At 55.1% G+C, this 14,210-nt stretch overlaps 1 protein-coding gene across 1 annotated transcript; it reads right to left on the reverse strand.

Moving 5' to 3' along the window:
- Positions 1–628: 628 nt before the first annotated feature.
- Positions 629–10,132, reverse strand: SPARC (secreted protein, acidic, cysteine-rich (osteonectin)). Its single transcript, XM_010152330.1, has 10 exons — positions 9,999–10,132; positions 4,011–4,080; positions 3,789–3,839; positions 3,537–3,621; positions 3,044–3,165; positions 2,696–2,816; positions 2,384–2,517; positions 2,045–2,193; positions 1,207–1,355; positions 629–1,006 (listed from the first exon to the last, which is right to left on the reverse strand). The coding sequence occupies exons 2-10, from the start codon at positions 4,065–4,067 to the stop codon at positions 978–980; spliced, it is 897 nt and encodes a 298-aa protein (XP_010150632.1). The 5' UTR covers positions 4,068–4,080; positions 9,999–10,132; the 3' UTR covers positions 629–977.
- Between the last annotated feature and the right edge of the window lie 4,078 nt (positions 10,133–14,210).

The following is a 14,210-nucleotide window of genomic DNA, read 5'->3' on the forward strand; positions in this document are numbered from 1 at the left end:
CACACCTCTTTCTGAGCAGAGATGTCCCTTCCAGGCCTGACACAGCTTCCCTGGGAGAGCAGGGCTGGAGTTTGAGCACGACCAAGGCAGAGGTGGGAAGCGCTCCAGAGCACCGCGACTTGGGGAGAGCCAAGCGCGTTCTCTCAGCTCCGGCAGAATCGCAAGAGCAAGGTCAGCCACGTGCCCCCCGGGGGAACCCGGCCGCACCCCAGAAAACACAACAGCAGTGCGGTCGCTGAGTAATGGTAAAGCACGTAGCACTTTCAAACCTTTATTTTCCAAGGGGATTTTACAGGATGGGATGTGTTTCCTTTTATTTGTTTTAAATTTTGTGCGCTTTCCTATTTGTTTGTTGCCCCCCTCCCCCTTTTTTTTTTTGTGCCCAATGATTGTTAAATTCAAGCCCTGGGAATGAAGAAAAAAAAAAAAAGGGAAAATGAAATCCTGCCACTCTATGTCTTTCTCACCCCTCCCCATCCTTCCTCCCATGAGCTGGGTGACTGTGGTGTCACCCACAGCGGGTCTGCTCGAAAAGCCGGGTCCTCCTACATCCTCTGGCTCTGCCTTCCCTCGCTGGCGGTCTGTGACTGGGGGGGATCAGCTGAGCGGTCTCTGCAGCTACGCTGACGTGTCCAAAACGTGCCGTGAGTAAGAAGTTAAGAGGAGTCGATCCGAGAGTGGATACTGAGACGGAGCGGATATTTAGGACAGGAACAGGGTCGGTCAATGGTAAAGACACGTCCGGGAGAGAAAGGGCTGGTAAGAGCGTGCGGAAACAGCCGGGTGAGTAATCTAGTGGTAACAGATTAGGCTATGAAGGAGGACTGTTATTTCTCTTAGCACCGTTACTACATATGTTTAGATCTATATTAGCACCTTGTTCCCAGGGAAAAACGAAACAAAAGCGGTTTAAGAACCGAAGGAAGTGGGAAGGTTAAAACAAGACAAAGTTGGCAGCAGAGAAGGAAGCTAGGGGTTTAGATCACAAGATCCTTGTCTATGTCCTCTGTGGAAGGAAAAGAGAGACGAGGTTAGGAGGTGGATGCTGACGCGGATGCTCCCAGGGTCCCACTGCTCCTGTGATCTGCCCTCCCCACTCTCTCTCTCTAGGACCGGCCGTAATGCATTGCTTCATCCATAGTAGGGACTTTGGGGGTGCTTTTCGGTGTCCCCTCTCCCCCCGTTCCCTCCCTACTCAGTACTTACGCTCCTTAATGCCAAAGCAGCTGGCCCATTCCTCCAGGGCGATGTACTTGTCATTGTCCAGGTCACAAGCCTCGAAGAAGCGGGTGGTGCAGTGCTCCATGGGGATGAGGGGGGCACGGAGCGGGGCCAGCTCGGTGTGGGACAGGTACCTGTCGAGGTGACCACATGGTCAATGTGCGTCCCGCCACTGCCAGCCATCCTCCCGCAGGAGGGGAGATGCTCTGCCGGGGGCAGGGGCCAGCGCGGGGCAAGATGCTGGCCCCAGCTCTCTGTCTGGTTTGGCTGCTGTCCCAGCACCCTCCCAGTGTCCACCACTGAGCCTCGTGAAGGTCAAGGACTGGTGTCTGCTTTTGCAACCGGCTGTGCTGGTCACAAAATAGCCAGCAGCTGGGGGTCCTCACCAGCTGCCCCCACCCCTTGGGTCTGTGTGTGATGGCTCTCGTGCCCATCTCCAGCTCATGGCTCAGCCGGCAGCTGCTGTTTCAGCTGTTCAAGTTATCCTGGTGCCTTTGCACTAAGATATTTTAGGGAACTATCATACGACAGTAAATCTGAGAAGACAGAAACTCCACACCCAAGGGAGATGAGAGCAGCTGGGGCTGGGGGGAGACTTCTTTCTGCAGAAGAGCTGTTTGCAGAAGGCAGAACCGCCTCTACTCCAGCCTGGTTTGCCCCAGCCCCTGCCAGATGTGTGCAGGGGTTTTCCCTCCACAGGGCTTTGCCTGTGGCTCTGCCACCAGCCACCCAGTTGTGCCACATCTCTGTGACCGAATCGCCCTGGTGCTCGGGCAGGACAGGGTGCTGGCGAGGGTCTCTGTCCTGCTCTGCTGACACTCACCCGTCGATGGGGCGCTGGTCCAGCTGCCCGAACTGCCAGTGCACGGGGAAGATGTACATGTTGTAGTTCTTCTCAAAGTCGCGGGCCAGCAGCTCCACGGTGTGGTCACCAGCTTCCAGGCGCTTCTCGTTCTCATGGATCTTCTTCACCTGTCATAGGAGAGGCCAGGGAGACCTTGTCAGCAGGATAATGGGGTGCAAGGCGGGGCCCCAGGAGGGGCTTTACACGGGGTGCCCATAGGTCGTTCTGGATGGGCTCCTCACGTGTGCTGAGCTCTATTGGTGGGGTGAGTCCCACTTCTTGGGACAACACTCCCAAGCTCCCTCCCCAACCCCTCACCTTGAGCTTCTGCTTCTCCGTCAGCAGGTTGTTGTCCTCATCGCGCTCGTACAGGGTGATCAGCACGTTCTTGAGCCAGTCCCGCATGCGCAGGGGGAACTCGGTCAGCTCTGTGTCCAGGCAGGCGGGGATGACTGGAAGCCATACCGGGGGTCAGCACAGCACCCGGACATGCAGCCCCAGACACGCAGCCCCGGTGCCCTCCCACCTCAGCCCTACATCTGCCTGGACTTTTGGTCTCCCTCAGCCCATGGGCAAGGGGTCTGTGCTCAGGTTAAGGGTCCCCTTGCCCAAGGGAATGGCTCCACTTACATTTGCAAGGCCCAATGTAGTCCAGGTGCAGTTTGTGTCCTTTCTTGGTTCCCTCCAAGGTGCACTTGGTGGCAAAGAAGTGGCAGGAGGAGTCGTAGGTCTTGTTGTCGGTGCCGCAGACCTGCACAGGACGAGGAGATGCTGTGTGAGGGACAGTGAAGCCCAGTGCTGCTGCGGGAGCAGCAGGGAGAGTCTCTAAATGTGATGTTTAACTTGTTTCTTGGGGTGGATAACAACTCCTTGGTCAGATGGGGATCTGCCACCCTGATTCTGTCTCCCCTGCCATCTCTGGCAGTGTCCCAGGTGAGGTCCCTCCCTGCTCCGGTGCAGAGCCCCGAGTGCCCTCACCTTCTCAAAGACGCCGGCGGTGGCTGGGCAGCTGGAGGGGTCCTGGCACACACACATGGGCGAGTTGTTGTCATCCACCTCGCACACCTTGCCATGCTTGCAGTGGTGGTTCTGGCAGGGGTCTGGGAGAGGGCAGGGAGCAAAGTCAGAGCCTGCCCCATCCTCACCTCCCACAAGCTCCCTGGGGCATCTCAGCACAGAGGGAAGACAGACATTTCATTAGGGACAGCCCTAATCATCTCATCCTGCATTGGGAAGGTGTGAGGGTCTCCAAAACCCACATTAGCCCGTGGGCTAATCCAGGGCTCCTTTCTGTAGCCACACATCCAGTGGCTTTTATGTTGAAAAAAAGGGGTTACGGAGAATCCAGTGCAGAAAAGAGATCGTGTACCTCTTTTGCTTTTAAGCAGTCCCTCACTGTTTGGGGTGGCTAAAGCCCCCTGACCCAGGGAAGGGACGGTGTCTCTGCCTGCAGGAGGGAAAAGTGACTTACTCTCAGCGACAATCTCCTCTACATCCACTATGGGTTCCTCGAACTCTCCCACCTCCACCTGGACAGGGTTAGCCCCCACGGGCTCCTGCAAAAGAGGTCAGTGTTTCTGGTAGGGGTGCAAAAGAGTTGTGTCCCATTCCCAAGGGAGCACAGAGCAGCCTCCCCATTGTCCCCGCTTCCCCGTGCCTCAGAGATGCTCTTCCAAGGGCGGTGGGTGCTGCAAGGGATGGGTGACGAGGAGCAGTCACCTACCTCTGTGGTGGGGTCTTCAATGACCTCTGTCTCATCAGGCAGAGCCTCCTGCTGCAGGGGAAAAGGACCATGAGCTGGGGCCTGTGGGGAGGATGGTCTCAAGGGGGTGACCCACCAGGGCAGGTGGCAGGACCACCCTTGCTTTCCTCTCTCCCCACTGCTCCCTGTCCCTCGGACTGACAGCCCCGAGAGCAGAGAGGTTCCGTTATTTCCCGTACTTACCGGAGCTGCCAGGGCTTTGCCTGCCAGGCAGAGAAGGAAAAAAATCCAGGCCCTCATCTTTCAGCAAACCCTGAATAAAGGAGAGGAAAAGGAGGGATGAGGAAGGAGGCTGCCACTTGCCGCTCGCTCCAGGCTGAGCTCACGGCTGGCATTCCGGCACTTAGAAAAGGACATTCTCTTCCATTCCTGCCTCACCTGTTCAGTGTTACAGACCCACATGCTGGCGTTTCTAGCTGAAACCTTAAGCCAAATCATGTTTCCAAGACAAATTCTTTGCATTTCGTACAATGGGATGGCAAAGGTTTAGATTTCTGTTGATATCTTGGATGTCTTTAGAAAAATTGCAGTTAAAATTGCAGTTCCCCTATCCTTCACAGGTGATTGTTGGACCAAAAAAAAAAATTTTTCATGTTAAAAGACCCTAATGCGAGCCCCAGGTACAGGCAGTGAAACTCTCTACTGTTTTATTTGTCGATTAGAGGAAAAATGAAGGTGGAGGAAGGAAAGAGAGAACAGAGAGACAGTGAGATAGGACACTTGAGAAATAAATCCTGTAGAAAACTCCTCCTTACATGGACAAAGACATCTTTCATGGTATCAGGGACCAGTGACCTGTCCCCTGCACCTCTGATATGGGGGTCTCTGCTACAGTTTTTCCCTTTCCTGTTCAGACCTGAGGGTCGCCAAACTGGGTTTGAGGGATCCAGGACTCTTTGGGGTTGTGTCCTGCCCGGAGATGAGCTCCAGGAGGATGAGCCCTGTGCACCCTCCCATCATGGGCTGTTGCAGGGACTCCGTAGGACGAGGGATCCAGGCAGCCAGCGGCGATGCGAGCCAGAAGGAGAGCCCAGCTGGTGAAATCGCCCTGTCCTTGTCTCCCCTCCCGCCCACTTCCTCTTTGGCAGGTTTGAGCCCCTCTGTGTGAGAGTAGAGAGGAGCTCAGCTGGCTGCTTAATATGCCCTTGGCATCCCACTCCTGACAGCGAGGGCTGCCTGCTCTCTTCCGCTGCCAGGAGAGTGAAACACCCCCGGTCTGTCTCCTGCCAGCGAGGGGACTTGTCCCTCTGCCAAGGCTTCCGCTGCTTCCCTTCCGCTCGCCCTCCCCAACTCCACCTGCATGGCCAGGGCATCGCAGCCCACTGGGGCTGGGAGGATGGATGGCTTTGCTGGGATAGAAAGCGTTGGACAAGGTGTCTTCTCTCCCAGCAAGCATGATAGATACTTGATTTGCCTGTGCATCCTTTCCCTTTGTCCCTGTGCACAGCGGCTCCCCAGGTATAAAACCACACCAATGCTGCTGGGGCACTGGCCAGGCTGGGCTGTGCTTCCTAATTTAGCAAGTTTTGGCCATGCAGAGGCTGAAAGCCTCCTGCCAGTCTCAGAGCCTCAGCCAGCCCCGGCTGGGTGCCTGTGCAAAATAAGTGTCAGGGCACGGAGGGCAGCTTCCCGGAGACCTCGAGGGCTGGGAAGGGGCGCAGGGTGATGAGGACAGCTGCCATGGTGGGATGAAGGACCTATGGGGAGAAGGGATGTAGGTGGGGGTGGATGAGCCTGTTTCTCTGATGAGGCTGCAGCTGAGGAGCTCCCTCCTCTCCCGCTCGGTACATCCTGTCCCTTCCCCTTGCCTTTATTTGCTCTGGAGTCTGCTGAGAACTCTCCTGGCATTTTCCAGGAGAGATCACTGATTCTTCACTTCTGGAGGGGTGGTTGTGGGGGAGGGAAGGTGGAAAAGTACTGGTGAATTTGGCCATCTCTCCCCTTGCTGCCATCCCCTGGCTTGTAAAGGCTCCTCCTGGGTTTCTCCCAAGGGGCTTGTTTGCTTTGGAAGATGCTCTGAGGTTCAGTGATGCTCGTTGGACAGAAACACGGCAGTGCCCAGCCTGGAGGAGAGGGCAGTGCATGTACATGTGGAAAATGGCATTAAGAAGAACCCAATCCCAGACCCAGGCCATTTCAGATCATTTCCCCAAGTCCCCAAAAAAACCTGAGTTTCAAAGTCTGGGCATGCAGTAAGCTGGGGTCAGGGAATTAGATGCTTGCTGGGAGCCAGCAGACAGTCAGAGCTGCCAGTGTTGTGTTTGGAGGAAGAAGGAGCACGAAAGAGTCTCAGCAAACAAGCTCTGCAGAGCTGTCTCGCGCCGGAGATGGGAAAACAAATTTATTTGAAAAGCAACATCCTCCTGGAGGCAGAGCCTGCAGACAGAGGACATTGCAGCGTCTGTGAGTCCTGGCTGTTTTGCAAAGGCATGGTCTTTCCTGAATGCCTGGTGGCCAAAAATCCTGAAATAATGGCTCAGGAGCCCTGCGCACAGCGCTGCTCCAGCAGAAGAGTCTGGCCCAGGGTGCAAGTCTCCCTCTTTGTGCACCTACCATGGTCCTGCTGTCCAAGAGGATGCTCTTTGGAGCTGGCAGCTGGGCCATATCGTGACCTCAGCATCCATCCCCCAGCCAGAGGGGCTTGGGGGGATCCCTGCGAGGGGCCCTGCACAGGGAATGCCTGGCACCACTCTGCAAGAGCCCGGCAGAGGGCAGCGTGAGGAGCAGAGCAATGGGGTGCAGCAGGGAGTCATTTTGGACAGAGGAAAATAGGACTAGGAAAGATTTTAGCAAGCAGGGACTTACACCCTTCCTAAAAGAATCAACAGAAGCCAGCATTCGCAAGATGCTGGAAACCAGCACAACGCAGGCACAGAGAGGCTGCTGAATATAAACTCTGAGAAGCCTCCACAGTCACTACCCCCTCCTCACAGCTGATGATGGAGAAGACAGCCTGGCACCCAGGGGCAGCAGGACCCATGGCCTGCACTGCCTTTCTAGTGCTTGACCCCACTTGCATCCTAAAGGAGGACTTCAGCTCCCAGTCACTGTGTAAACAGAGTCTTGTGGCTCCCATAAATCCCTCTCAGAGGGTTTCTAGCGTGGCCCAGGCTATCGCTCAGCACTGGCTGCTCATTGCATTGGGTAGACATATCTGACAGAAGAGCCATGGGGTTAGGGAGGTTTGAGACTGACTCTCGGCACCTCCATAAATTCAAAGCAGGCTACTCTGGCAAACTCTTTACCTCCCTCCCTCCAATCCATCATCAATTTCTCCTGCTGGGGAATATGCACGCAGCAGGGTCTGTGCCACTGGGTTCTGTTGGACCGTCTTGTCCCCTCTCACCCAGCCTTGGGGCCTCTGTGGGCTGGGGGAGGACAAAGACCAGGTGGGTGCAGCCGCCAAAGGAGGCTTCCTGGATGGCGGAGCGTGGCCGATGTGGCGCTGGCCCTGGCCAGGGTTGCATAAGCCCTTTGGGGTGCCACGTTAGCGTGGGGAGGAGTCTCTGCGTGGCCACTTTGACAGCTCCTCCCTGAGGCCACTGGGATAACCCCAGCTGCCTCCACTGCTAACTGATCCCGGGTCCTGCTGCCACCTCCCACTGCCAGCAGCAGAGAGCAGGAGTGGGTAATCCTTGGGGAAAAGCCCTCTCATTTCTCAGCTTCCCACCCGCACCCCAGCCTGGCCACGCAGGAGGCAGCCAGCCCGCGTGGCAGGCTCTCCTGTACCCACCCTCCGTTTGCTCTTCCCAAGGCTCTGCAGGGTCTGACATGTCCCAGCACCTCGCTCTGAATGTAAAGGCAGGACCAGCCCAAAAAAGCTCCTGCTTACACACCCCGCTGGTGGCGGGCCGTGGTTTTCAAGGTGTGGATGGGTGACCACCACAGAGATGCAAGGAGAGGGCTGTGACCCCGTTGCCTGGCCCTGACCTCCCCATGCAAGCAGGACCCTCTCAGCTTTACTCAGCCACTCCTGGGCTAAAATTGCGATTTGAAGTGAGAGTTGTTTACGCGAGTCCCCATAAAGCTCCCGGCTGAACAGGTCCCTGCGTGTCTGGGCTGTGCTGCTGGGCGTGCGGGCTTGCCCAGATGTGCTGCAGCCGCACTGGGTGCCAGGGCAGGAGCAGAGGACGGGGCAGAAGCCAGCCCGGACCTGCGCAGTCCCCTCGCACGCAGCGTGCAGGCTCAGAAAGCCAAGCTAAGCTTAGATGGAAGTGAAATTCCCTTTAACTCATGCACATACTTACACACTCCAAAGAAACACAGGAAAATACCAGATCTATCTGCCACATCTGTCCCTGCAGAGTCACTAAGGAGATGTCTACACCATGAGGCTGTATTAACCCATTCCCCTTGCAGGGGCCTGATCTGACGATGCTTATAAATGCTTCAGATCTTACAGTCTTACTGACGTAAGGGCAAGAGCCCAGACACCAGTACAGCTGTGTGCTGCCTTGAAGCTGTCAGAGTTTGTCTGGGTTGCAAATGGCATCCGTAATGGGAAACAATTACATTAGTACCAAGAGAAGTGCCCGGGCTGCAGGCAGTGGATCACTGATGAGCCCTTTGCAGACCTCAGTTGGAAGGACAGGCGATACAGCATTTTGCTGTCCTGCTTGAGCTTTTTCTTTCGTTTGGACTGGACATTGGGCAGTGCCAAAAGCAGCCTGGATACTCCTCTGCCAGGTCCAAGCGGTCCCTCAGGCTCCCGCGGGATGCACAGCTCCACAAGGGAGAGAGGGAAGAAACTGTTGGCTAAATATTCTTCAAAAATGCAAACCCTCTTCAAAGCATTCCCTGGGCTGGCCCAGCCGCCCCAGCGATAACAGCCCCGACATCCCTCCGACCAGAGGACCCAGAAAGGGTTTCCATGGGAGCCGACATTCCTCTGGGGCTGAGTCATGGAAGAGCAGAGGGTTGTGGAAGGAGGGGCTTAAAAAAAAAGTTTGAAAAGTTTATTTCTCTTCTTCCCCCTCCCAACACCGCCCGCATCCCTGCTCTGCCTATGTGGCAGACAATAGCTTGGCTTTAACCGCTGCGCGGAACGCGACAGCCTTTTATTTCCACCTAAAATCGACCCCAACGAACGGCTGAGGTTTACTTCTGCCCTTTTGCGGGGTTGCTGAGTTTTTGGGCAGTTTCAAACTGGTGGTAACGGGGGGCTCGGTGCGCCAGCGACCTTCCCGCTGCTCCCCATCTCACTCCAACTTGAAACTGTTGTCTTTCGGTTTGGGTGGGAATTCAGCCCCCATCCTGTTAACTTTCCTTTCCTTGGCTGGACGCAACAGAGCGGAGCTTTCTTAGAGGAGGGACACAAAGAGCAGAGTTGGACTGCCACGCATGTCAACGGGAAGGACAGCAGCTGCCTTTAAAGGAAACAAGCCCACGGCTCTTCTGCGTGGACCAAAAATTGTGCCTGACTGAGCCCAAGTTCTTAAAACTTTAAAAAAAAATAAACCCCCAAAGAGTTTTTTTCCTCCTCTCCTGCAACCTCTGTCCCTCTAGCAGTCGATCAGCTGGCGTTCAGCAAACCAGGGCAGCAGGACTTGAAATGGTTTCAAAGTTTGCTTGGAACAAAAAGCCGAGTGTCTTTTTTTTTTTTTTAGGAGAAATAAGAGCAGCTGTACTGAAAAAAAACCCCCAAAAGCTGAGATGAAGTCGACAGCTCTTTTGTTCTTCCTCTAGATATTCTGGTGAGTAAAACATCACCTGCCAACGCACCTCAGACGGGGCGTAATCGGGACGGGCTTGTAACTAGATCTGGTTTGCGCGGCAGGTTGGTTTGATGTGCCCAGACGTTGGTCTCATGCACCTCCCTACGGAAATACCCCGCAACTGAACACCCAGAGGGGGAAAAAGGGAGGAGAGGGAAAAACTGGGGCAGGTTAAACCTTTGCAGTCAGATGTCACCCAAGCGCTAAAGCGGGTAAGCTGGAGTAGAGTAACAGGCTCAGTTTAGGAGATGCTGCAAGGAGGAGAAAGAGAAGAAGTCAGGAGGGGTCCCCAAATGCATCACTCGGGGTGGGCAGTGTCCACCTCCCCACCCTGAGCGAGGCATCGCTGAGCACCGGGCACACGCCAAGGGCCAGGGAGCCTCGTGAGTGAGGCTATGGGGACCCTATCCCGGGAGAAACAGCGCGGCGAAGGCAAACACGAAGGTCTCGGCCATACCTCGCGGTCCCGGCAGCAGGGCTGAGGGAACTTCGGGCGCTCGGATGGGCTGGAGGAGTCTGCAGGTTTTAGAAGGAGGCAGGAGGAAGCCAAAGGGTGGGCTGGGTTTCCCGCTGCTTCTCCTCCTCCTCGCTATCTTTCCAAATCGGTCTCTTCCTCTCCCTCTCTCCCCAGTGGGCAGTCCCACCAAAGACGGGGGCTGAGGCACAGCCTGGGTCCAAAGGGTAGACCAGAGAAATCAAGTGGGGCTGGAGATCAAGGGGGTCTCTCGCAGGGACCCACCAGCCCCCAGCACAACCTTCCCAGGGGAGTCATTGCCACAGCAGCTGCCTGCACTGCTGCAACGAGCTTGTCAGTTCTCTGGCTCTCCTGCACTAACAGCATGTAGGGGGGAGGGAGGAATACCATGTCTCTGCTTGGTTTGTGCACCTCCTGGCACCTTCACCTATTACAGTTAAAGTGTTAAGTGCTGTCGTTTCTCAAGGGGGTAGTTCAGCCCCTGAACTGGTGTTTCTCAGCCTCAGACTTGGGGGCATGCAGAGGGAGGCAGGAGAGTCCTTGCTTCTCCATCCTCCCTCCTAACACTGCTGCCATCTGGGACTGCCTTGTGGGGAGGGAGAGGAAAGAATGATCCAGAGACTGTGGAGAGTTATGCCATGTCTGAAATATGCTCCGAGGAGGCAGAGAAGAGCTGGGCTGGGAGATGTGACCCTTAGCAGATTGGTCTCTCTGCCGAGGTTACGTCCATCAGATCTGGACTGATTGAGCAAAACCAGAGCTGAAATTGCTGGCCAGCTGAAGCTGATGGTCTCTTCAGACGAGACCTAAGTACCTTACAAATCATAACTCAGCTGGAGCAGCTGCCCAGCCAGGGGCAGCCAGGCAGCAGTGCTCTTTGGAGTCGGCTTTTCCCAGCTGTTTCCCTCCATGCTCGGGGTGAAAGCCCAGCTCCCGTCTCCTTGAATCTCACCATGACTGAGAGGATTTAAGGTTCATCTGCTCCCCTGGCAGAGCTGGACAGCACACCTTTATGCACCAGCATGGCCACGGCTCTGCATTATGAAGTAAAACCAGATGCCAAAAAGAGAGGAAGCCAATTTATGGAATTTGGGCATCCCTGTCTCCATGACACAGAGGGCTTTCCGGAGCACTGCAGATAGCGCAGCTCTTTGCAGCTTGTGATCACCTACCCTCACCCTGGCCTGGGCGATGCAAGGTTGCTCTCCGAGGAGCTGCTGGAAAGGCGGTAGCTTGTATAGCCGGTGGGAATGAGGACAAGCCTGATTGCAGATGCTGGGTGAAGGACACCCAAGACCATAACAAAATGCAACATCATGTTTTGTCTTGGCTGTTTGGGGTTTGGGTTCACTCCTCATGATTACACGCTATCTGTGAGATGGGCTGAAACACCAGTCTGGGTGCTTAACTCTCCCTTTTGGTGTTGCTGGGGATGTAGATGTCACCATAGGAACTGGCCTCTCCCGAGCTGCCGGGCTGTGCTGGCTCCTTGCTCTGTAGGGCGCCTGTTATTCTGTGATTTGTGATTCTTTATCAGCTCAGTCCTTGTCCGGCCTCGCAGCACTTCTGCTGCATGTGAAAGCAACAGATGTAAGACTAAACAGCCACATGACCAACAAGAAACCAAAATTAAACAAAGCAGAAAGGGGAGGGAGAAGATAAGGAATGGGGCCGTGAGAAACCATCCTCAATTCCCAGTGAGACGGTAGATCTCTGTGATCAGACAGCTCGGGAAGCTGGTGGCAAAGAACAAGAGGAGAAAGTCTTCTTCACCTGTTTCTTTACTTGGCTCCACACCACTCAAAAGCCATCCCTGGGTGCTGATATATGAATGTTGATATCAGTCATAGACATCCATAAATACCCACACGACCCTCTCGGCTCCACGCGGAGTCCAGCTTTGTGACGGTGTCTAAGACCACACGGGTCCTTCTAGCACAGCCAACCCCCTCTGGCATCTGGAGCATCTTCTCCTCCCACCACATGTGGCCATAGCTCCCACGTGCAGCTCAGTGCCACTCGTTGGGTCCCAGTTTGGCTCCAGAGGTCGCATATCCCCGTAAGACCAAGTGTCATTTGCTTGATCTGCACCCCGAGGAGTTGAATGCTCTCTGCACTGGATTAGTCACGGCTCGCATTGAAATTGTACAGCTGCTGGTACTTCTCCTAAGGAAAAAAAAAAAAAAAGAGACATCTGGAAAAAATTTTAGGGAGGGAAAAAAAAAAAGAGAAAAGAAACCACGTCTTTTCTAACTGACAACGTGGCAATTGCTCAGTGCTCTTCACTGTAGCCTGAAGCTAAGCCCTCTTCTAAGGGCTTAGACAAATGATAGTGCCAGGAAGATAATTATAACGAGCATTTCTTTATATACGTGGCGGCTTAAACCCTGGTTTTGAGCGAAAGCAAAAAGCAGCCGGCTGCAGTGAGGCACTCACATCTGGAAACGGCCCCCAAGCTCATGGCAGTGAGCCCTGAGTGGGTGGGAGTGAGGGGTCTTCGGGGTCTTCCCTGCGCATGGTGGGGACAGCCGGGTCCTGTGTCCTGTGAGGGGCATGCTGCCAGGCCCGGGTGTGGGTTGTCAGCCGGGGGATGAAGCGGGATGGCGTGGAAAGGGAAATAAGAGCCTGCAGCGACTGGCTAACTCTTTAATCTCCAGAACTGACTGAGTGCTGGCAAAGGAAGTCCTGAGAAGTCCTCTCCATACGCACATGGCTCAGCAGGGCCGTCAAAGCGGTGTCAGGCTGCCAGGAAGAAAACTGGACCTCACACATGGAGGTCACCTCATGCCATCTGGGGCAGTGGGTGGGCAGAAGATGGCTCAAGTGGCCCCTCCAGCCCAGGAGCCCTCGCAGTGCTGCTGGTGCTGTGCAGGATGAGCTGGCCTTGTGGGTCCAGCTCCAGCTCTCCCACCGGTGCCAGCACGGTGAGGTGGGCACAGGCGATGCACCCCAGGGCTCCTGGCATGCCCTCCCAGCTCAACTGGCCACACCAATTCCGATGGAAACAGTGAACGGGATAAGACCCCTTGAGGTTTGAGCTCAGTTCAGAGCAAAGCCAAAGGTTTGCAGGGCTGAGGTTTGAACTCCAGCTAACCCCAGTTCAAAATCCAAATTTCTTCATCCCATTTTAAGTCAGGCTGGGCAGATTGGGGCTGGCACAGCTGAGAAAACCCTGGTGCTCTCCAAGAGGGGAACAATTCTACTACAAGATAAGGAGAGAAATGGGAGTAAGCAGTGGAAGCCATACAAGTGGGGATTAATAACCCTGCTGTCTCCTACTCACAAATCTGTCAGTCTAAGCAGCCTTTCCTTCCCTCTGCCCTGGGAGGGATTCTCTAATGAGTTTTTCTGGAGAGGATGTCTCTGCATTAATTGCTGGTGGATGCTGATGCAAAACAATGAACCCAAAGTGCATATAAATAAACAGGGTGCCCTGGAACCACCACGGGAATGCCATTTACTAAGCCTTCATCGCTGGGTGTGTGGCTAGAGGCTGAGCTCCTCACAGGCATAGGGCAGCATGGGGAACGGCTGCTGGGGTGGGAACCCAGCACCCAGCTCAGGAAAAGGCCCATGAGATGAATAAGTGAAGAGCAGACAGGAATCTGTTTATCCCAGGACATCTGTGAGTGTGTCAGCAGGTCCTGCAGGAGGGTTTCTGGCTTTTTTCTGTTTCAGCAGCAGATCAGAGGCAGAAAGGCTCTGCTCACCAGACTCACACTAAGCAGATGCACTGGGAGCACCAACTGCATAGGACAGGATGAACCCAAACTGTCCTGGGAACCTGCCCGAGGGTGGATGTCTTTGTCCGACATGACGCAAGGACTTCGCCATGGTGGGATGGGACTGTCCCTGCTCAGCAGTAGGACTGATGCGTGATTCAGATTGGGGCAGACTGACACCCAGCCAAAGTCTCCTCCAGTGCCTGGACCCTCAGTGCTCTGCAGATGGGCTGGGGGTGAGCAGGTCCAATGGGGTGATGCAGTCAAAGAGGGTGCTGGCTCTGGCAGAAGCAGATGGAGAAGGAGCAGTGGATGTCATTGCAGGATTTCAGCTGCAAGCCAAGAGGTCTGCAGGGCCCAGAGGGTGGTGGGGAGGAAGAAATCCAGCTGTGCATGGCTCTACAGTGAGTCACGACCTGGGAGCAGGCTCAGCTGCAGTCTGGAGGCAGGACACGCTGCTGTGGGATGGCTC

Source organism: Eurypyga helias, unplaced genomic scaffold (genome assembly GCF_000690775.1).
Source record: "Eurypyga helias isolate BGI_N326 unplaced genomic scaffold, ASM69077v1 scaffold15805, whole genome shotgun sequence".
Taxonomy (NCBI): Eukaryota; Metazoa; Chordata; class Aves; order Eurypygiformes; family Eurypygidae; genus Eurypyga; species Eurypyga helias.